Genomic DNA, 22,146 nt, shown 5'->3' on the forward strand with positions numbered 1-22,146 from the left:
AAAGATTGTGCTTGTTCATTATTGTAACTTGAAGATCAAAGCAGATTTTAAGACAAAATTATAAAAAAAAATGCAGGTAATTCCAAAGGGTTCACATACATTTTATTGCCACTTTACATACAATAGGATGTTTGAAAAGCCTTTAAAATAATAATGATTCATGTACAGAGTCATATACGTTTACATAACTTTTTAATTTTTATTCAAATGTTATTTGAGGGAGGACATTTAATAATTTGCAGTAGCTGAACTTGAGCCTCTTATTTTTTGCATTGGAGTTAACATTATACAGTATTTTATGTAACATATGCAAACTTTGTGTAGTTATGCTGACATGTTGCACAATATAGTTGCCGTTCAAGTACTTAAAGTTGAGTGCCGAGAGCTTATTTATTTCCCTTAACCCTATAGATGTTTTTTTTTAATTAACATCCAATTAAACTAACCCATTATCAAACACACCACATTACTAAGGCAGTGATAAAACAGTAAAATGTTATTGTATGTAGCTTAATCGACTTTATTTCTCAAACCAGGTTGTTTCTGTGTTTTATAGCACATGTACTATCATTACTATTAGAATGAGTTATTTTACAGTTAATATATGTATATATAAAAATTGTGCTTTGACTTTGGACCAAATATTGACTTCTGACCTACAGGGTAACTCTTTGCTGTTCCTGCCTAATGTTCTGAAGGTCTATTTGGAGAATGGCCAAACAAAGGCTTTTAAATTTGAATCTAAAACCACGGTTAAGGTACTGTTGACACATTCACTATAGTCTGATGTTATATTAAGTTTTGTTTGGTGTTATAACAAAGGGGTAAAAATTGCCGTTTGAACATCACATCTTCAATAAATAGCATAATTCATTCTGTTGCTAATGTTATTAGCCAAGTACCATTGTATCACCATGGATTTTTGAAATGGTAATTGCATGATTTTTTGGACATGTTCCATGATAATCTTTTAAGTACTTTGTGAATATCATGGTACATACATACATATATTAATAATTCAATACACTACATTGTCAAAAGTATGTGAACTCCACACCCATATGTGCTTCTTAAACATGTAATTTCAAAAACATAGGCATTGAATGGGAGTTGATCCCCCTCTTACTACTATAACAGCTTCCACTCTTCTGTGACGGCTTTCCACTAGATTTTGAAACATGACTGCAAGGATTTGCTCCCATTCAGACACAAGGGCATCAGTGAGGTCATGCACTGTTGGCCGATGGGGCCTGGCTCACAATCTCATTCCAATTCATCCCAAGGGTGTTTAGTGAGATTCAGGTCCGATCTTTGTTCTTCCACGCTAGACTCAGTAAACCATTTCTTTATGGACCTCGATTTGTGTACAGGAGCATTGTCACGCTGGAACAGAAGAAGGGCCTCCCCAAACTGTTGCCACAAACTTGGAAGCACACAAATCTGTAAAATGTGATTGTTGTGTTTGCTTTAGCATTAGGTTTTGTCTTCACTGAAATTAGTGGATTTGCCATACCTGTTCATTAGAAGTGGGTGTGCAAATGCTTTTGGCCATGTAGTGTGTACTGTATAAAAATGCCATGGTACTACCATCTGATACAATAATTGTATCATGGTGCCACCACAGTACTTGTAAGGAAAATGTTATTAGCTTTAACCTATGTTGTGTATTAAATGTTTACTGTAATGGTAGATACTGTAATGGTATATAAATTAAGCCTGTACAGTATAATGATGCCCTCTATATTGTATACTGTCATGATTTGTGTATCTTCTTATGTTATGTGTTATCCACCCATTGCCTGGCACTAGGACATAGTGATGACTCTGAAGGAGAAACTCTCTATCACCCGTATCGAGCACTTCTCTCTGGTACTGGAACAACAATACAGCATCAGCAAACTATATCTACTGCATGAGGAGGAGATTATTCAACAGGTACATACACATAAATACAAAAGGATCTAGTTAAAATACAATATAAAATTAGATACTTTAGTTTATATTTATACACTCATCTGTATGTTATACACTCACCTAAAGGATTATTAGGAACACCTGTTCAATTTCTCATTAATGCAATTATCTAATCAACCAATCACATGGCAGTTGCTTCAATGCATTTAGGGGTGTGGTCCTGGTCAAGACAATCTCCTGAACTCCAAACTGAATGTCAGAATGGGAAAGAAAGGTGATTTAAGCAATTTTGAGCATGGCATGGTTGTTGGTGCCAGGCGGGCGGTCTGAGTATTTCACAATCTGCTCAGTTACTGGGATTTTCACGCTACAACCATTTCTAGGGTTTACAAAGAATGGTGTAAAAAGGAAAAACATCCAGTATCGCGGCAGTCCTGTGGGCGAAAATGCCTTGTTGATGCTAGAGGTCAGAGGAGAATGGGCTGACTGATTCAAGCTGATAGAAGAGCAACTTTGCCTGAAATAACCACTCGTTACAACCGAGGTATGCAGCAAAGCATTTGTGAAGCCACAACACGCACAACCTTGAGGCGGATGGGCTACAACAGCAGAAGACCCCACCGGGTACCACTCATCTCCACTACAAATAGGAAAAAGAGGCTACAATTTGCAAGAGCTCACCAAAACTGGACAGTTGAAGACTGGAAAAATGTTGCCTGGTCTGATGAGTCTCGATTTCTGTTGAGACATTCAGATGGTAGAGTCAGAATTCAGCGTAAACAGAATGAGAACATGGATCCATCATGCCTTGTTACCACTGTGCAGGCTGGTGGTGGTGGTGTAATGGTGTGGGGGATGTTTTCTTGGCACACTTTAGGCCCCTTAGTGCCAATTGGGAATTGTTTAAATGCCACGGCCTACCTGAGCATTGTTTCTGACCATGTCCATCCCTTTATGGCCACCATGTACCCATCCTCTGATGGCTACTTCCAGCAGGATAATGCACCATGTCACAAAGCTCGAATCATTTCAAATTGGTTTCTTGAACATGACAATGAGTTCACTGTACTAAAATGGCCCCCACAGTCACCAGATCTCAACCCAATAGAGCATCTTTGGGATGTGGTGGAACGGGAGCTTCGTGCCCTGGATGTGCATCCCACAGATCTCCATCAACTGCAAGATGCTATCCTATCAATATGGGCCAACATTTCTAAAGAATGCTTTCAGCACCTTGTTGAATCAATGCCACGCAGTTCTGAAGGCGAAAGGGGGTCAAACACAGTATTAGTATGGTGTTCCTAATAATCCTTTAGGTGAGTGTACATTCCTCATATTGTGTATGTCTAATAGTGTGTGTGTGTGTGTGTGTGTGTGTGTGTGTGTGTGTGTGTGTGTGTGTGTGTGTGTGTGTGTGTGTGTGTGTGTGTGACAGGTGGTTGAGAAGAAGGAGACTCACGACTACAGGTGTCTGTTCCGTGTCTGTTTTCTGCCCAGAGATTTTGAGAACATGCTCAAAGAAGACCCTGTGGCATTTGAGTATCTATACCTACAGGTGTGTGTGTGTGTGTGTGTGTGTGTGTGTGTGTGAGCGTGTATTTATCACTTTGTGGGGACCAAATGTCCCCATAAGGATAGTAAAACCTGAAATTTTTGACCTTGTGGGGACATTTTGTCGGTCCCCATGAGGAAAACAGCTTATAAATCATACTAAATTATGTTTTTTGAAAATGTAAAAATGCAGAAAGTTTTCTATGAGGGTTAGGTTTAGGGGTAGGGTTAGGTTTAGGGGATAGAATATAAAGTTTGTACAGTATAAAAACCATTATGTCTATGGAAAGTCCCCATAAAACATGGAAACACTACATGTGTGTGTGTGTGTGTGTGTGTGTGTGTGTGTGTGTGTGTGTGTGTGTGTGTGTGTGTGTGTGTGTGTGTGTGTACATATAAATGTATGCACATGTTTTTGGAGCTGAAGCATGTTTTTGACCAAACATCATTGTTTGTGCATATTACACTGGGATAAGAAAAGTATTTTAATATTGAAAGCATTATACACTTCAGGTTTAAATTACTGTATATAGTCACAGATGGAAAATAACCATTTTGTATTGTGTGTGTGTGTGTAGAGTTTGAGTGATGTATTACAGGAAAGGTTTGCAGTGGAGATGAAATGTAATACAGCTCTAAGATTAGCTGCTCTACATGCACAGGAAAGACTAGCCAGCAGTGGACAATCCCTAAAAACACCAATAAAGGCCATAATGTGAGTGTAAACAAACACAACACATACAGTCCAACTCTGTGCCATAAGTTAACTCAAGTTAAGTGTGCACTATTTTCAAAGTAAATTTTTTGTGTGTCATAGCTAAAGTGTGTACTATTTCTAATCATTTATGAATGCAGGAAGGAGTGGGGAACTGAAAGCTTTGTGTCCCACACCTTACTGCAAAACATGAGAGAGAAGGACTTAAAGAAAGCCATCAGTTACCACATGAAAAAACTTCTATCGCAGGAGCCCAAGCTAAAGGCGTGTACATGTCTATGTATATTTGTGTGTGCTTATGCAGCCTTTTGTCTGTGTTGTGCCCTCAGCTTTTTGAGTTTGCCACCATAGTATAACAGTTAAAGAATGTGCATAATGTGTAACCAAGTTCTGTGGCATGGTACAGTGGGGGTGTCAGATGGTACCAATTGATTAACATACTCATGTGCCATAGTATTTACATGGTATGCCAAAGCATACTGTACCATGGTACAACCATGGAAAAACCTTGGTATTACCAAAGTACATGTACAAAAATTATGGTATTACCACAGTTCCTTTGGTCCTTTTATTATGGTGGTGTACAACTGCTATGTATTTATAATAATAATAATAATAACTTTATTCTTATATAGCGCCTTTAAAGCAGCTTCTCAAGGCGCTTTACATAATAAAACAAGCAAAACAAAAATACATCACAGAAAAAAAAAAAAAAACAAGATAAAATACAATAAAATAAAAGTCAAATAAAAGCTAGCCTAAAAAATGCGTTTTCAATAAATATTTGAAATTACTTAAAGACTGTGCATCTCTAATATTTGAAGGGAGTGCATTCCAAAGTCTAGGAGCATAGGATGAGAAAGCCCTATCCCCTACAGTACGCTAACCGAAGTCTGTGGGACTGCCAATAGACCAGCTTGTGAAGAGCGTAAATGACGCTTGGGTGTGTATAAAGTTAAAAGCGCAGACAAATACTGCGGTGCCAGACCATGCAGTGCCTTATATGTGAGCATAAGTATTTTAAAATCGACTCTGAACTTGACCGGGAGCCAGTGCAAAGACTTTAAAATAGGTGTAATATGCTCATTTCTTCTGATTCCAGTCAAGATCCTAGCAGCAGAATTTTGAACACATTGTAATTTGTTCAGTGTGGTTTTTGGAACTCCAGCTATTTACTTAGCTTCACATGTGTGTGGTGTTTACATAGGTGATTTCAGTAAATCAAGCTAGACTGAACTACTTGATTGAGATGTCTGAACTCAAGTCTTATGGAGGAAAGGTTTTCAGTGCCACTATGATGGTTAGACTCCATACACTAATTGAGTCTAAATGATAATGTCTCAGAAAAATATCCACAGTATACGTAGTCAATGCCTTTGACATTGTTTCATTACTTTGCATTCAGATTTTCCATGTGTTATTTGCTTTTTATGCACATCAAACAATCTCTGTATCTGTGTAAATCAGCTCAGAATGAATACTTAATGGTGTACTGAAAAAAGGATGAATTATCTAACAATATTTTTAACATATTGTTCAAAATATCCCTTGCTGTGGTTGTCACATTTAATGTTTCTCTTTTTTTCTTCCTCTCTATTTAACCAGCTGCAGGACAGAGAGTCAATGGTGAGTTTGTTGGTGGGGGCCCAGTATGGGATGAGTCAGGTGATCAACCACAAGCTAAGCATCATGACCACACTAACCGAATTCAGCTGCATTACCAAAGTGGAACTATTACCTGAATCTGAGAGAGTTAGTCTAATCAAGATCTACCTGCAGGACATAAAGGTATAAATATACAGTGCATGTACTCTTACACCTGTAACATCTAAGCATATTTACACTTCTGTACAGAATAATCCTCTCTCTCTCTTTTACCCTCTCCATTCTGTCTTTCTCTCAAACTTTTTTGTCTTTAGCCAATAACCTTGTTGTTGGAGTCAGTGGCAGTTAAAGATTTACTGTGTCTGGTGGCTGGATACTGCAAACTGCTTGTGGACCCTCAGATCTGTGTGTTTCCCTGGACAGCTAATTCAAAGAGCCACCGCATATCTGCAGAGGAGGGTATACAGTGCTTGGTCATGTTTGTAAAACTATTTGTACAAGGATTTTAACATGCGTCATGATTATACTACAGATTTGGTGTGATTTGGTCTACAAGCCTACAGTACCTTATCTAAATTGACTACCATGCTCTGTGCAACTTTGGACACCAAACTTTTTGGTGGGTGACCTAAACCAAGTGCACAAAAAGCATACCCCAACATATTAATCTTCTTATATGACAAACGTACAAACAATTTTTGTTATGTGACCACACATGCAGGAAATGTGTGATTTCAGATGACATCCATCAGCTTTTGCATACCAAAGACAAATTTCAACCTAACACAGTGTGCTGTATCTGAGTGTTGTCTGTGCTTATGCTTTTGTAAATAGGTTATGTGTCACATTGTGGCAGTGACTCTGAAGACTCAGACACAGACATGGATGCTCTCCTTGCACATATTGCTAGCACTATCAAAAGCAATGAAAAAGCAGCTAAGCCCAGTGATAAGATACCAGGAGAAACTGATAAAGAACAAATTGATGTGGAAAAAGGTGAGGTGGAGAGGGAAGAAGCAGTTGAAAAGAGAGATAGGGAGAAGGTCAAAGAAACCATACATGAATCTATAGATGATAATATTGCAGAAAAAGAAGAAATAGATGATGAGAGAGTGGGGGCAGAAAAGGGTGACAAAAAACAAGAGAAAAAGCCTGAAGAACCACAGTATGTTATCATTGTGAATGACCCTTCATCTGAAGAATCTGATTCATACCACACTGAGTCACATTTCATGACAAGCATGTCCAGTGACTCTATGGATGCCTTAGAGGAGGACGACCTCATGACCTACTGCTCTGCCAGATGCCCATGCCACTTTCCAGTGAAAGATTCTTATTGCTGTGAGGACCGCTATTCACCGTCATTTTCTCCAAGGCAATTGCACAGTGAAGATTGTCATTCCCAAAGTGACCTGTGCTCTGCTGATTCACATGGTGAGCCTGAGGTTGACCATTTATTTAGTTTTGCTGCACTCTCAAATATAGTTGAATGTCTGCCAAGCCCCCCTGAAGCCAATGAGGAGGAGGATTGTGAGGAACAGGGAATAGAAAAAGAAAGCCACAAAAAGGGGTTAACTGCTGTAGCCCCTTCTACAGACTATGTGTTCACATTTGAGCAAGGAGACACAAGACACTACTACAATATCTGCTCCAATGTTACACCTGACAGTGCCCGAAGCATCCTACAACCTCTCTCTCCACCAGGCTCTAGGGAAAGGCAGATGGATCAGGAAGGACCTTGAGTGAACGAGGTAGAAACTGTGCCAATTTTTCAGCCCCCACTAGGAATTGGAGACAGCTGCTCAGATGATGAGTTCTTTGATGCTCAGGAAAGATTCACATCTCCAGAAGAACCCTCCTCAGCAGACATGACAAAAGGTATTTCAAAGGCAAGATTCAAGATTCCAGGAAATGTTCTAAATATTTTCTGATAATGAATGTTATAGACACTAAAGCAGTTTAGTTAAAGGTATAGTTCAACCAAAAATTAAAATTCTCTCATTTAGTCACCATCATGCCATCCTAGGTGTATATGACTTTCCTCTGCAGAACACAAACGTTCTTACAAGTTAGCTGTGATGAGACTTTTGAAGCTCCAAAAATCACATAAAGCCCACATAAGTCTGTACAACTCCAGTTGTTAAATCCATGTCTTCAGAAGCGATATGATAGGTGTGGGTGAGAAACAGATCAATATTAAATATATTTATTAAAACAAAATTCTAAATATTCATTTTCACTTTCACATTTTGAAAGTGAATGTGGAGATTTATAATATAAAAGCAAATAACTATTAATCTGTTTCTCACCCACACCTATCATATAGCTTCAGAAGACATGGATTTAAGTATTGGAGACTTATGGATTACTTTTATGTTGCTTTTATGTGATTTTTGGAGCTTCAAATGTCTGGTCACCATCCATTTGCATTTTGTGGACCAACAAAGCTGAAATATTCTTCTCAAAATCTTTGTTTGTGTTGTGTAGAATAAAGTCATACACATTTCGGATGCATGAGAATTGAGTAAAATAAATTGAGAATTTCCATTTTTCCCTTTAAAGTAATAGTTCACCCTAAAATGAAAATTCAGCAAAACATGCATTCATAGTGGCTTGCATGTTGACACAGGATCTTTGGTGCTAAAAAGTTGCATAAAAAGCATAAAAGTTCACTCATAATGGAGGTCAAGATTTTCACAGACATTTTCTTTCTCATCAAAACCTATTGTATACCTTCAGAAAACTTGAAATATGATGCACAAGATATATTTACTTACCATACTTTATGTTTACTGATATTTATCTTTCTAAAAAAATTCAGTCAGTGAACAAGGGACAGAGGATCTACAGAAGAATGAACTGGAGAAAGAAGTGAGGGAAAAAGTGGTTACACACGATTTATCAAGGTTCCATAAAAGACCCAAAAAGCGTCGCTCATTCATGGAAACAAATTACACATCCATGGTATCATTCCCAGAACAGCATCACTTAGATAACAGCTATGGTTCTTTATCCATCAAGAATGGGACTGGTCAAATGGCATGTTTTGATGGTGGGTGCTCAGATCAAGATCCATGTCCAACAATCTTACCCCTAACCCATTCTGAAGGAGAACCAGCACAACTTGAATTCAAACCCATCAATCCATTCATAGCCAATGGATTGGGATCCCATAATCCCACTGAAACTCAAGTGGGTTTACATGCAAACAAGACATATCAGCGGAAACAGCAACTTATAGAGATGGAACCAGATTCCATGGAGTCCAAATCAGTCACTGAGCGAATGCCCACTGTATTACCAACTATAGTAGCATTGTGCTCCCACATGGAGCTTCAGGTTACAGGTAACACCAGCAACCATGGCAGCAATGATCAGGAAGAGGGTGCAGATGGAGGCTTAGTTGAGAGACTGTTTGGAGGCCACTTGTTCTTTGACACATCTGGAGGAAAGTGTGACAGCAGTGCATTGTCTGGTCAAAGAAATGAACAGGGAGACAAACAAATGGAATGTTCATTCCAAAGCATATCATTGACTCAAAAGAGCAGCTCACTGCCAAGACTAAGCCAGATAACCCCATCAAGTTTATCTTGCTTCCATGTCCCAACTATATCATATGCTACAAGCTCTGATACAGAGAGGGATGATGATACTGTAAGAATAGAATTTGGTATGGGAAAACATGTGGTGGAACCAACAGAGAGGACAAGGAGTAAGTGCATGTCTGCCACATCTGATAGTGGTGTACTACTTTACCCACCAATACACTTATTTCCCCATAGAGAAGCTGTAGTCTGCCCAATAGTACCAGAATCTAATGAAACTGACAGTTCTTGTGACCCATCCACCCAAGAACTGTCTCCCGGCATTCCATCTTTTGAACCCGCTCAAAGCCTCCAACTTGCACCCTGTTAATGCGGCATCCTTGGACGACTCTCGGCCTCAACACTTCGGGGAAAGATCCAGAACCTTCCCCTCTACCTATCACGTTCTCAGGAAATGCTTTCTAATGTCAGTGATAATGCTAAGCCTGCAAGAAGGCATTCGGAAACTCAGCTAAAAATAAATAAAGATGAGGTGGCAAAAGAGGCTTCTGAGGATGCCACCTTGAATGAAGGGGTTGCTGAATTAACAGAGGTAAAAATGGTTACTATTGTATCTGAGGAGCTCACTGAGGTCATTGATGAGGTAAGAGAGGTTAGCCACTGTAGTCTTCAAGCAAATGGACAGCAGAAAACAAAAACTGAACCTAAACATTTTTCTGTAATACCCTCACCTTTGTGTCCTACTTTAATCAACTCTCTCCAGGTTAGCCCTTCATCAGTAGTGGTTACTACACAAAACCTAAATGTGCCCTGGGGTGTAGTAACATCTAAAGAAATTATTGGACTACAAGAATTTAGCCACCCTTCTTCAAATCTCCCCACAGCTCCCTATCACCTTACCTCTGGCTGTGAGGTTTTCACAAACTGCCAGTCCATACCTACAATATACCATCCACAATACTTGCTCAGCCCATATGAGAAACCAGACTTTAGCTGCAGCTCAGCATTGGCTGTGGGGTGTGAGGCAGTAATGGAGAGTGCTCAGACCCCATTAGAGGTCTGCCAAAAATTCTACACCAACTGTTTCAGTGGAGTCCTGGACAGTGCCAGCTTCGATGATGAACTCACTGTCTATGAGTTTTCCCACAGAACAAATCAAGGTGAAACAGAGGATGCACTGCAGATGTCTATGCCTCCTTCCTCCCTCTCTGCATCCCCTGCATCTTTCTCACCATCTTCTCCACTGCTCTTATTCCCACATATAGTACTGCCATCTTTTTCATCTACAGAGCTCAGTCCCCTTCTATTCTCCTTGGATACCCCTGATTGTTTTCTGTCGGACCCTCATGAAGATGTCATCACTGCCCTGCTGTCTCGCCGGTATCCCCTACCACCAACAGGATTCCTTTCTTTGCAAAGGGATTTGGACACCCTCTTGAGTCTCCTTGCTGGTGCTATGAAGAATGAGGATGGAGTCCAAGAGCACCCCAGGGATACCTGTGTCGCTCACTTTTCGGAGAACAAAAGGCGATTACACGTGGAGGCTCAGGGGCTTTTGGCTGGATGTCAGCGTGTGGTGAGGGTTGGGCAGAAACCAGAAACTCTTCAATCATTGTCTCAAAGCTTCCGCTCACTAGTGCAGCTGACAAGCGTGTGTTTATGCTTCTCCAGCTGCCAGCGGTGTAAGAAGCGCCATGCCCAATCACTTACAGGTCTAGAAGATGTTGCAAAAACATACCAGGACTTTGCTCGGGAAGCAGAATTAGTTGGTTGTGCTACTGAAACGAAGACTTGTCACGATCTCAGCATTAAACTCCTTGCTTGCAAATGCACTGCACTTACAACCTCAGTCTTCTGCCTCACCCAGCTCTTTCGTACTCTCACTGCCCTTTGACCTTTGAACTGTTAATTTTGGAATAATTAAAACTGAGACTAAAACTGTAAGAAATCTGACAGTACAGCTCCCTCTCATGACATAAATGCCATTCCAAAAATTCTATTGAGAATATTAATATTGGAGCATCATCCAAAAAGATTGGCATACCAATAATAAACATGCAACAGATAAACTCAAACAAATCCCATTGAACCATAAAACCTGTTTTATTGTTTAATTGTTTGAATTCATAAAAATCTAGCCTAAACTGAGAATCTAGACTGAGAACAACATTCCAATACTGTGTTCTAAAAAGCTTTAAACAATAATTGTATGTTTGGTATTTGGAACTGAGTATAATGATAATTGGTTTTGTATTATGGTTGTCAGTCATTTATTCTGCTTCATGAGAAAAGCATAAACAGGCATTTTGAGTAGTGTTTCATCAAAGCTTCTATCTCAGATCTGCTCTCTCTTTCTTGCTTTCTCTCATTACTGTAATGCACTGTATATTCTCTTCTCTCTGCTATACCCGATGACTATTAGAGATAATGTGAATGGTTCTGCTGCAGTTCTAAGCAAAGCATCTGAGTTATAAATGTGTATTAAATCCAAAAAATAATTAACTTGACTGGCCAGTAACTTTACTAGTTTATTTATTTATTTTCAAATGTCAACCAAAGCTTATGGATGAATGATTTTTGAGAGTGCAGAGTAAATGCAGAGATTCTTTCAAAGGCTTAATTTGTTCCACATAATTGACAGTTATACATTTTTGGTGGTAGACTTATTTGGCTTTTTAGATTAATTTCGGAGAACTAACAGTATAATATTTGGTGCCACATATTAATTTGTTTGTTGCATGAATTATTCCTTTTGTATCATCAATTTATATTCCTCACCCTATAATGATCAAATTCTTACATTCTTAATTATTCTATGAGTGAATTATTGTAAATGTAGAAAACATTTGAAAAGTTGCAGGAGGGCAAAATTACAAATGAAGAGTGCGAGAACATGTTAAAAGGATAAAATGTATTCATTGCAAAGTAATCTGCCCAACAGTACATATTTGAAAAGCAAAAAGCTGCCATGCACTCTATTCCTATAAGGCATGCACTAAGCCATAGACATATTGTATACCTTGGAAATAGTGGGATGCATGCAGAAATTAATGCATGATTGACAGAATGACCAGTGAGTGAGTGTATGGTTATTGTTATGCCAAAAGGCTTTGTAATGCAGTATTTACCCCATTAAAATTACTTTAAAGACTGGAGAAGTTTGTTTAATTTTCTGTTATAGAATTCACAGTACTTAAAGCTACACTGTTAAAAATTGCTGTAAAAATACAGTGAATTTCCAACAGTAAAATACTGTTATTTCAATAAACAGTTTAATCCTGTAAATTTACAGTCCATGTTCCATAAATTAATTACTTGTCGTAAATTTACAGCATTTATGTGTAAACCCATTTGTTTCTGGAAAAAAACAGTCTTGGACTGTAAAAAATAGCACGTGGGGGCGGGGCATCTTCAACGCAGTCTATTTTCGAACAGAAAGCAGTCAAATTAACAGAATTGTTTCGCAACACTCATCTAGAAGGACACTGTTCAAGGTAAGTTTATTTCTTTACTGTTATTATGTTATGTTTCTCCCAACCTGTACAATCGTCATTTTCAAGAGGTATTTTTGATTGTGCTTTTACTGAGCGCGAATCGCGTTTTATAGACAGAGCTCTCAACGGTTGAGGCATTTCGCATGCTAATGAATGTTCTCTGAGCTCCCATCACGGCGAACTATTTGCTTGATTAAAGTTAAGTTACCATTTAGAAATTAGTTTGGCTTTCATTTTTAGTACCCTTAACTCGATTTACATGAATTTCTGATCCAGTTATGTTAAGTTACACGATGCGAATCTTACCGATGCATTAATGTTATTCGCATAATATCATGCACATAAGATGGAGAATAAATACAAAACTACTTGAAATATCCAGATCCATTATAATAATTAAAAATTAGTGGTCAATTTGTTTAGTTTCCATGCAAATAATCTTGTAAAGCTGTTCAAATTCCCAAAGCAAAATAGATATTTATATTGTTAGGCCTATATATTTTTCGATTTAGTGGTGCGAGTAACTTTTACCTGTTTTTTGTGAGATTCACATGTAACTTTCATACTATTAAAAAGTCAAAGAGGTTATTTTTGAAAGACGAGGCGGATATTCTCGACTTTTCGGCGCGAAACACGTTTTGAAGACAGACAGTTCTCAAGTGTTCTCTGTGCTCGACGTCGAATTTCTTTGCTTGGTTTAAGATGACGAAATAATAATTATTTCTTTTTCTAGGAATCATTCACTTGATGTAAAGGTTTTACTGAGACAGTGCACAGCCCTAATCTTTGGTGAGTCTCACGCCATGTTGCAAACTTTGTGCACAAGCATGCAGCACTATATGTGCATTTGTAAGGCATATGCGAATTCATAGACATGTTTCCAATATACGTTTTAGTTGTGCTCTGCCTGGTTGCAAAAAATATTTAGAAAGTTTGAAGCCTTTAAGTCTCACAGCTATAGACATGGAAAAGCCAAACAGAGTATAGTGCTAGCTCCTTCACCTCATTTGACCTAACATGTCATGTTGAGTTATGTCAGGTCAGATGTGAGTCATTTAAAAGCTTTTACATGCATTTAAAGATGCATATTAAGGAGGGAAAATAATTCCATCAGGCCATCAAAGAAGTATTTGACTTTCTTTTTCACTAGAACACAGCAAGATTTTTAGAATGATATCTGCTGTTTTACAGATTTATACGATGCAAGTGAACTGGTGCCATATTATGTTATGGATGCGAGTGATCTGACCCAGCGCCACAAATTATTTGTGTTTTGATTGAACAGGACAGTTAATAATTTAATATTAATAATGGATTTGTTTCTTACCAACATGTATCATTTTACCTTAGAAAACATGAAATGATGGACGGGAAAGTTGTGGATTACTGTAATGATGCCTTAATATGCTGTTTGGATTGTCAAAAGGATGGGACTTGTTGCATACATACACAGAGCTCTAATTTCCTTAAAAGAATGTATTTGTGTATGTGGCTAGTAGGACGAGGTTGAGGGACGTGAGAGAACGGCGCGAGACCGGTGGCGTGATTACTGATGAGTGACACCTGCGTGACGCACCAGTCTCATATCTCACACAGAGGAGTGGAAGCATTAAAGGAGTAGCAACGACAATGGAGATCGAGAGAGGAACAGGCCTGATTTTATGTTGGGTTTTGTTATGGGAAGAAGGCGGGAACCAGCAAACATTCAAATATTTTAATAAATAAATAAACCAATACAAAAATGAAAGTAAAAGCCAGCAGCCCCTCACGGACGACTGCTGGCCACATAAAACAGAAACAAAACCAAACATAAAATCAGGCCTGTTCCTCTCTCGATCTCCATTGTCGTTGCTACTCCTTTAATGCTTCCACTCCTCTGTGTGATATACGAGACCGGTGCGTCGCGCAGGTGTCACTCGACAGTAATCACGTTGATGATGAACGATCTTTGTGACATTCTCTCACGTCCCTCGACCTTGTCCCACTCGCCACAGTGTTCTGATAAAGAAAAAGTCATACACTCTTTGGATGGCCTTAGAATGAGTAAATAATCAGAAAAATTAGAATATTGTGTAAACTGTTATTTAAAATAAAAAATACAAATGAAATTCATTTCAGGGAGGGCAGAGAACTGTACTGAACGCTGGATGATTACCCTAGAGAGTCGTGTTGTTTGTGAGGGCATACAACCAAGATTCCTGACTGCAATAGCAACCATGTTTGCAATGTTCTACGTCTTCAATCTTAAGTATCCAGAGGAGGCATGTGGCACCTTGGAATTCATTCAAAGGTATTTTATCACCTTTTATAGTACCCTTTAAATTGGTTAATTATTTATATTTAATCCAATATTTAAATTGATAAAAGGTCGATTTTGTAAGTTTTCTTTTTTAATGTGTGTTTTTTTTTATTACCCTTAGACGATTCGTTGGGATAAACCCTGAAAAAGTTACGAAGACCTGCAGAGGCAAGGTGGTTTCAAAGAAGACTGGAAAACTTGTCAGCAAGAAGTCTGCCACTGTCAATCCCAAAGTTTCTTCTCTCCTGAAGAACCTCATCGATTTCGAATGGAACTTCGTCTAGGTAACTAAACTTAAATGCCCACTGACACTCACATTTTGCAGCTTCCTAAAAGAATCAACACCTCTTAACTGCATTCATATTCAGTGGTAAGAAAGTATCTGAACCCTTTGGAATTGGATGATTTTCTGCATTAATTGGTCATAAAATGTCTTCATCAGTCACATCTATAGACAAACAAAGTGTTTAAGCTAGCTACACAAACAATTATAATCTTTCATGACTTTACTAAACATCCCATTAGCCACACTCTCAGTGCAGTGTAATAAAAATGGACATTTTGTGAGTGACTACATTGTTACCTCTATGAACCACAAATGTTGTTTTTGTTTTGTGATAGTTGTTCATGAGTACCTTGTTTGATCTGAGCAGTTAAACTTCCAAATGTTTTTCAGAAAAATCCACAATGTCTTACTCAGTCTTTGGTTTTCCAGCACATTCTGAACAATTAAACCCTTTACAATACTGACTGCATGGTTTTAACACCCATCTTTTCACAATGAGAACTACTCCTTAGTTAGAGGACTCCGCTATTATATAGGGTGCCAGGGGGATTATTTTATTCTGAAGAACAGTGGACAGTTTAACTGCTCAGAACAAACAAGCGAATCATGAACAACTATTACATAACAAAAAAACATTTGTGGGTCATTAAGTAACAAGAAATTCACTTACTGACGCACTGTGAATGTTTAATGAGATGTGTTTAGTAAAGTATAGATCATCTCTAAAATTAGTTATGTAACATGATCATTTTATGTCTCTTTTAAAAGTGTTCGTAGAATATGTGATTACTAGTTTTTGTCATGTGATTTATTTTACCACTAAGATTTTCTTTCCTCTCAGATCTGGATTTCCTCTCAGACCAGATGTGTTAAAAGCTGATGTGGGATGTTTTGCCAGTTTTTTGCCTCTTCCTACGTTTTTTCACCAATTGGTTCTCTTGTCCTCTCAGATCGGATTTCTCTCAGGCCAGATGTTTCAAAGCTGAGGTGGGACGTGTTGGCTGTTTTGCCTCTTCCTACAGTTTTTCACCCATTGGACTCTTGTCCTCTCAGGCCAGATCTTTTGGCAGTTTTTTGCCTCTGTCAAGGATTTTTCATCCATTGGTTCCTTAATATTTTCCTCTCAGACTCAGAATTCCTCTCTTGCCTGGATGCTGATGTGACATGTTGAATGTAAGGTTTCTTTGTTTGCCTACTGTTTTCTCACATTTTACAATGTATTTTCTGTGACTTTTTTCCCTTAACTGTTAATGTATTGTTAAAACTTGTTAGCTGTTTTAAATAAATGGCAAACAATACTGTACCATAATGTATATTTTCTTCATTTTTTCCATTGAGTAAATATAGGGATGTTAATAGATATCGGACAATAGAGTAAATATAAAACAGTATTTATATTCTAACTTTTTATACTATAGAATTATAGCTGGAACCATTACTGCCAGTACTTTGTGAAGCACAGCCATAAAATTAAAAACTGTAGAATTACGGTAAATGGCTGGAACCACAGCTGCCAGTACTTTACTGTGAAATTACAGCATTGTTGAAACCGTAAAATTACAGTAAATGGCTGGAACCACAGCTGCCAGTATTTTACTGTAAAATTACAGCATTGTTGAAACCGTAAAATTACGGTAAAGGGCTGGAACCAGCTGCCAGTATTTTACTGTAAAATAACAGCATTGTTGAAACCGTAAAATTACGGTAAAGGGCTGGAACCAGCTGCCAGTATTTTACTGTAAAATAACAGCATTGTTGAAACCGTAAAATTACGGTAAAGGGCTGGAACCACAGCTGCCAGTATTTTACTGTAAATTTACGGGTGAATTTTTTACAGTGTATTTCTTTCCATAACAGTGCTAACATTTGTTATTGCTGCCGGTTTCTCTCTGTTTGAAAAGGTTTTTGCAAGTTAGACAGGGTCTTGTTCAGAGGCATCATGCATCTATTATATTTTGAGGGGGCATCTGTGTCGGTCTTTGTTCACTTGATGCCATGGTGAGATAAGACATGAATGAACTACAACAATTTAGTTGTTCTTCAAAAATGTATAAGACATGTTAGTTTATCGGTGCAGTTTGTGTTAGCATGCAAGCAGACCGGTATTCAAAACTTGACCTGTTTGTAGCAAATTTTTTTCTAAACTTAACTTGAAAGCAAGTGATCACATGTATTTTTGTTGTATGGAAAAGAACGGCTTTGATCTAGTATCTCTTTGATAAAACAAAGAGATACTAGATCAAATAGATACACTCTTTTGTGGTCCACGGAAATAAAGTCTAGAGTGACATGATGGTCAGTGTAGGGTAGATTACTTCTTAAATGTATTCTGATACTGATTACAAATTACACATCCAAATCAATCAATAGTAATCATCTTTTAGATTAGACTTTTTAGGTGATCTAATCTGATTATTTTTTTTTATATTATTCATTACATGTTTTGACAAATCTAGACATTTGTTTTTAAATGTATTAAATAAGTACCAAATGTATAAACACTCCTTTTAAAAAAAATTAGTTGATATGAAATCATACAGCAACTTGCTATTTGTAAGTCATTGAGTGAAACAAAATGGTCATGAAAATCTAACACTATGTTACCCAAGATGGAAGACAATGACAATTTTTACATGCACATCAATATTCCTCATAATATGGCAATACTAAGTTTGCTTATGCGTATTGTAAATGCCTCAAAACGATTGCCTGTTTCTTTTTAATGTAAAATATTTGTTCCCAAAATGAGGACTCCCACACCTGGCATATGGCTGTATTTTCTGTATAAATATCAGAATTTTGGGACATGTAAAAACCTTAAATACTAACCATAACTGAACATTCATTGATATATGTGCATGTCCAAACAAAGGTAATTGGATAACTATATTACTGATAGTTGTGAAAAATAAAGCCTTTGAATAATTTTTGGAGCAAGGAGACTTTTCTGTTTTGTTTTTACATATTACAAACATTAAAAGTGTAAGAGGGAGGGGGGATAAAGTAAAGGAGGAATAGGGAAGCCAACCAACTGGCCCAAGGACGGTATCCAATGGCATGGCTGAAGGTCTCCTGCGTGTTCTGTCTTATCATACACATTCAGTTTAAGTTATTTTGTTCCAATTAAATAACTATATTGTTCATTTTATGATCCTAATTTCTTTTATCTGACTCCAATTATAAAAGTTTCTAAGGATATATTAATGTTCTAATCTTATTATTATTACATTTTATTTAAAATGAAATCATCGTATTTAACTCTATTTATATTGTACTCATTTATTCGGATTCCTGTCGCTTAGAGAGTCTCGCGCCATCCGTGTATGCGGATCTCACAGTCACAAATACGCCAGTATTAGTCATTAAAACAGTAATTGACTAAATAGTAATTAGATGGCTGCTCACGCCTCCCATTTTTTATCTAAAAGTATTATGTATAGTCCCCTTTGATAGTAAACACTTAATTAGAGTAACATTATTTCTTCCCAAAGGTCATGACCACTAAATATACCAATATAGACCAACAATACCTAAGTTAATATAGCTTTATATAATCATGCCATAGATTCCTATGTACAATTAGCTAGAAAAATATTACAATAACCAGAGGTTTAGACTTCACCCTATTTAGGCTTGGTTGACAACTCATGTTGTCCTAAACATAAATTCCTATCGAGCCTATACACTCTTAAGCACACTAGAAATAGCTCAAGATTCTCAGTCGGTTGTAACCCGCACAAGAAGAGACAGTCACAATGTAAGTCAAAACTGCGTTTTATTGCAGGCAGGCAAAAGTACAGCAAGGCAAATCCAGAAGAAGAATGGTCAGGGTGAGCGATAGGTCAAAAGCCGGGGAATGAAGATATAAACAAGGGGGGCAAATCCAAAGAGAGAGGTCGAGGAAAGCGTGGGGTCAAAGCCGGAGTAGTCAGAATCAAAGCAACGAGATACTAAACAGGGGAGCTAGGGGAACACTAGAGTTGGCAAGTTAAGGGGTAAACAAGAGGAGAGCAAAACTAGACGAGACTAGCGGGGGGCAAAGACACGGGAAACTAAACACAATAACCAACAGGAGTGAGACGAACGGGTTGTGATATATATAGGGGCGAGTGCAGGTGTAAACAATGATAGGTGATGAGACGAGTGCAGGTGAAACTAATGTGGTGACTGAGAGCGGGCGCAGGTGTACATAATGTTCTGGCCATTGGGAGCGGGCATGTGAGCCCGAGGGGGGAGATAGTGTACGAGCAAGAGACCTCGTAGGAGCAAAACGAGCGTGCGAGCTCGAGGGAGCAAAACGAGCGTGCGAGCTCGAGGGGGCGGAACGAGCGTGGAAGCTCGAGGGGGCGGAGCGAGGGAGCGGGCAAAACGAGCGTAGCAGCTCGAGGGGGTGGAGCGAGGGAGCGGGAAGCGAGCGAGTACGCTCGCGGAGTGCGTGTGTGTGCTCGGTGAAGCCGAGCGTGCGCGTGAGCTGGAAGAAGGGGAGCGCGTGTGCGTGCTCGAGGAAGCGGGGATGGGGCAGAGGAGCGGGGTTCGTGACATCGGTGTGCCCCATGCTCTACTCAGAACTGAGCCTGGTCACAGATTTGCAGAAACATGGATGTAGTCTACTAAAGACAATAGTTTCAGAGTAAATCAGAATAAATTCTAATGTAACAATTTATTTACCAGGTAAAATAATAAATTCATCAATTCCAATTAGACAATAATAAGTCAAATTTAGACATTTTATCAAAACATAAGAAATTCAAATTGCAATTATCTGATAGAAACTAACATACATCAATCTGTGCAGGAGTTCTGAATGCAGATTCCCGTTATTAAAGTGGGATTGTCTGACTACAGAGAACCATGAACAATGTGACAAATTTCCTTGAATACCCAAACCATAAACAAAGGGAATTTTGGGAGTGGTTAGGTTTGGAAGTCCTGGGGTCACACCTCATTAACATACAGGCAGGGAGGGGGACAGACCTCCAGAATTATACAGTATTTGGCAAATAACTTTTAACTTTGTTACCATTAGTTTTATCACCTGGGAAAGGGACCATTATACCAGTCACACATGAGACTAGTCACATTATTTGTTATGATATTTTGTTACATGCAGATCATAGGTGAGTTTGAAGTGATTCTGAGCTGAAGGGGAAGGAGGAGTAGAGCAGGAGAAAATGTGTGTGAGTTTATGAGAATAGGCCTAAATGAGGTGAGATAATGGTCAGATGTGAGATTTGTGTTTAATTGTCCTTGCTCAGTAGGATGTGTTGACTCAGGTGAAAATATTCTTCTGTGTGAGAGATTTTATGACTTGGTTTTTATGAGTTCTTTGACTTTTATGACATCTTGATATCAGCCTTAAAAACGAAACAGTAAATTTTGGTAAGAGTCTTGTGACCTACATTGTGAAATTCATTGTGCTCTAGTGTGTTACAGTTAAGGACATGAATATGAATTAATAGCAAGTACAAGCATTTCCAGTATTACCAGAAGAGAATAGCAGGAAAAAAACATGCATGTATTGTTCAGAATATGCAAATTACGTACAGAAATAATTAACCTTAATCAGAAATGTTTTATTAATATGTTGTTATACTGTAAATTTGGAACAGGTATTGGAATGTTTGGGATTGACTGTTATACAGCTTTGAAAGTAATTGTAACTGGTTCAGGATGGGCAAGGAGGCGGGAACCGACAGTAATTGACTGAATTCATTAACAGTCAACATAACTTTAATGACGTAACGGAACTTTATTGTGTGTGTTTATGTTTGTTATATGTTGTGTGTCTATCTCTCTCTCCAACTGGTGTCTCCGGCTCCCCTTTATCTCTCTCTCCCACTGATTTCAAAACTCAGCACCGGCCGTACACCCCCACTGCCCGGCCAAGCCCTCCTAATCATCACATACCTCCCCTGCCCGATTCAGGCTGGGGCACCATCCAGACTGGCCTACTCCCCTGATAAATCTCTGGAGCAGAGACGCTGCCCTTCTGGCAGTTCCACCAGCTGATGGTCCACCCCGCCTCCTGGGAGAGACGAGGGAAGGGAGAGGGGAGAGGGAAAGGGTGAGCAGGAGGGGACAATAGAATGGCCGGCCATGCCCTCCTCCTCATCACAGTAATATTTAGTTAATGTCTCTTGATAGAATGTAGAGGTGTGTCCTTATCCCACAGATCTTATACAGATGGCTCGACTCTCTAGCCCAAGAGGAACCGGAGATAGGGGCCCCCGAGTACCGCCACTTCTGCCGAAAACTCTCCCTAACCGGACCGAGCATGGACTCCGGACTGGTCTCGTTTGACGGGGCTCGTCGAGACCTTTCCAACGGCACCCTCCCCGTCTCTCTAGCCCACCGGGGTCCAGAGATAGGCCACGAAAACCACCCACACGCTTCCGAGGACCCCTGGATCGACTCTCTAGCCCAAGAGGAACCGGAGATGGCGGCCCCCGAGTACCGCCACTTTTGCCCGAAAACTCTCCCTAACCGGACCGAGCACGGACTCCGGACCGGTCTCCTTCGACGGGGCTCATCGAGACCTTTCCAACGGCACCCTCCCCGCCTCTCTAGCCCACCGGGTTCCGGAGTTAGGCCACGAAAACCACCCACACGCTGTCTGGTCTCAACAATGGAAGTCAATGGGCTCGGAATTGGTCCAACGTCCGTATCTCGGGAACCCGGTGGGCTACGACCTCGGGCCCGGGCTCGTTGGAAAGGTCGTGCCGAGGCCTTTTGAAAGA

The 22,146-nt window shown here is 39.1% G+C and overlaps 1 protein-coding gene, 1 long non-coding RNA gene and 1 pseudogene across 2 annotated transcripts in view; all 3 read left to right on the forward strand.

Annotated features, from left to right (window-relative positions):
- LOC127643532 (FERM and PDZ domain-containing protein 1-like) overlaps nt 1–11,224 on the forward strand; it is a 33,682-nt gene extending 22,458 nt beyond the window's left edge. The window contains 10 exon segments of the mRNA XM_052126326.1: nt 663–758; nt 1,810–1,935; nt 3,350–3,469; nt 4,044–4,180; nt 4,321–4,444; nt 5,388–5,480; nt 5,786–5,968; nt 6,100–6,244; nt 6,620–7,663; nt 8,607–11,224. Coding sequence (XP_051982286.1) covers nt 663–758; nt 1,810–1,935; nt 3,350–3,469; nt 4,044–4,180; nt 4,321–4,444; nt 5,388–5,480; nt 5,786–5,968; nt 6,100–6,244; nt 6,620–7,663; nt 8,607–11,224 — 4,686 coding nt within the window.
- A 1,503-nt stretch (nt 11,225–12,727) lies between these two features.
- LOC127644181 (uncharacterized) lies at nt 12,728–16,353 on the forward strand. Its single transcript, XR_007970621.1, has 5 exons — nt 12,728–12,824; nt 13,558–13,613; nt 14,943–15,114; nt 15,245–15,407; nt 16,251–16,353. It is a non-coding gene; the product is annotated as an uncharacterized LOC127644181 (long non-coding RNA).
- A 5,330-nt stretch (nt 16,354–21,683) lies between these two features.
- Nucleotides 21,684–22,146, forward strand: part of LOC127643533 (uncharacterized) — a 4,013-nt pseudogene continuing 3,550 nt past the window's right edge.

This window comes from Xyrauchen texanus, chromosome 5 (assembly GCF_025860055.1).
Source record: "Xyrauchen texanus isolate HMW12.3.18 chromosome 5, RBS_HiC_50CHRs, whole genome shotgun sequence".
NCBI lineage: Eukaryota > Metazoa > Chordata > Actinopteri > Cypriniformes > Catostomidae > Xyrauchen > Xyrauchen texanus.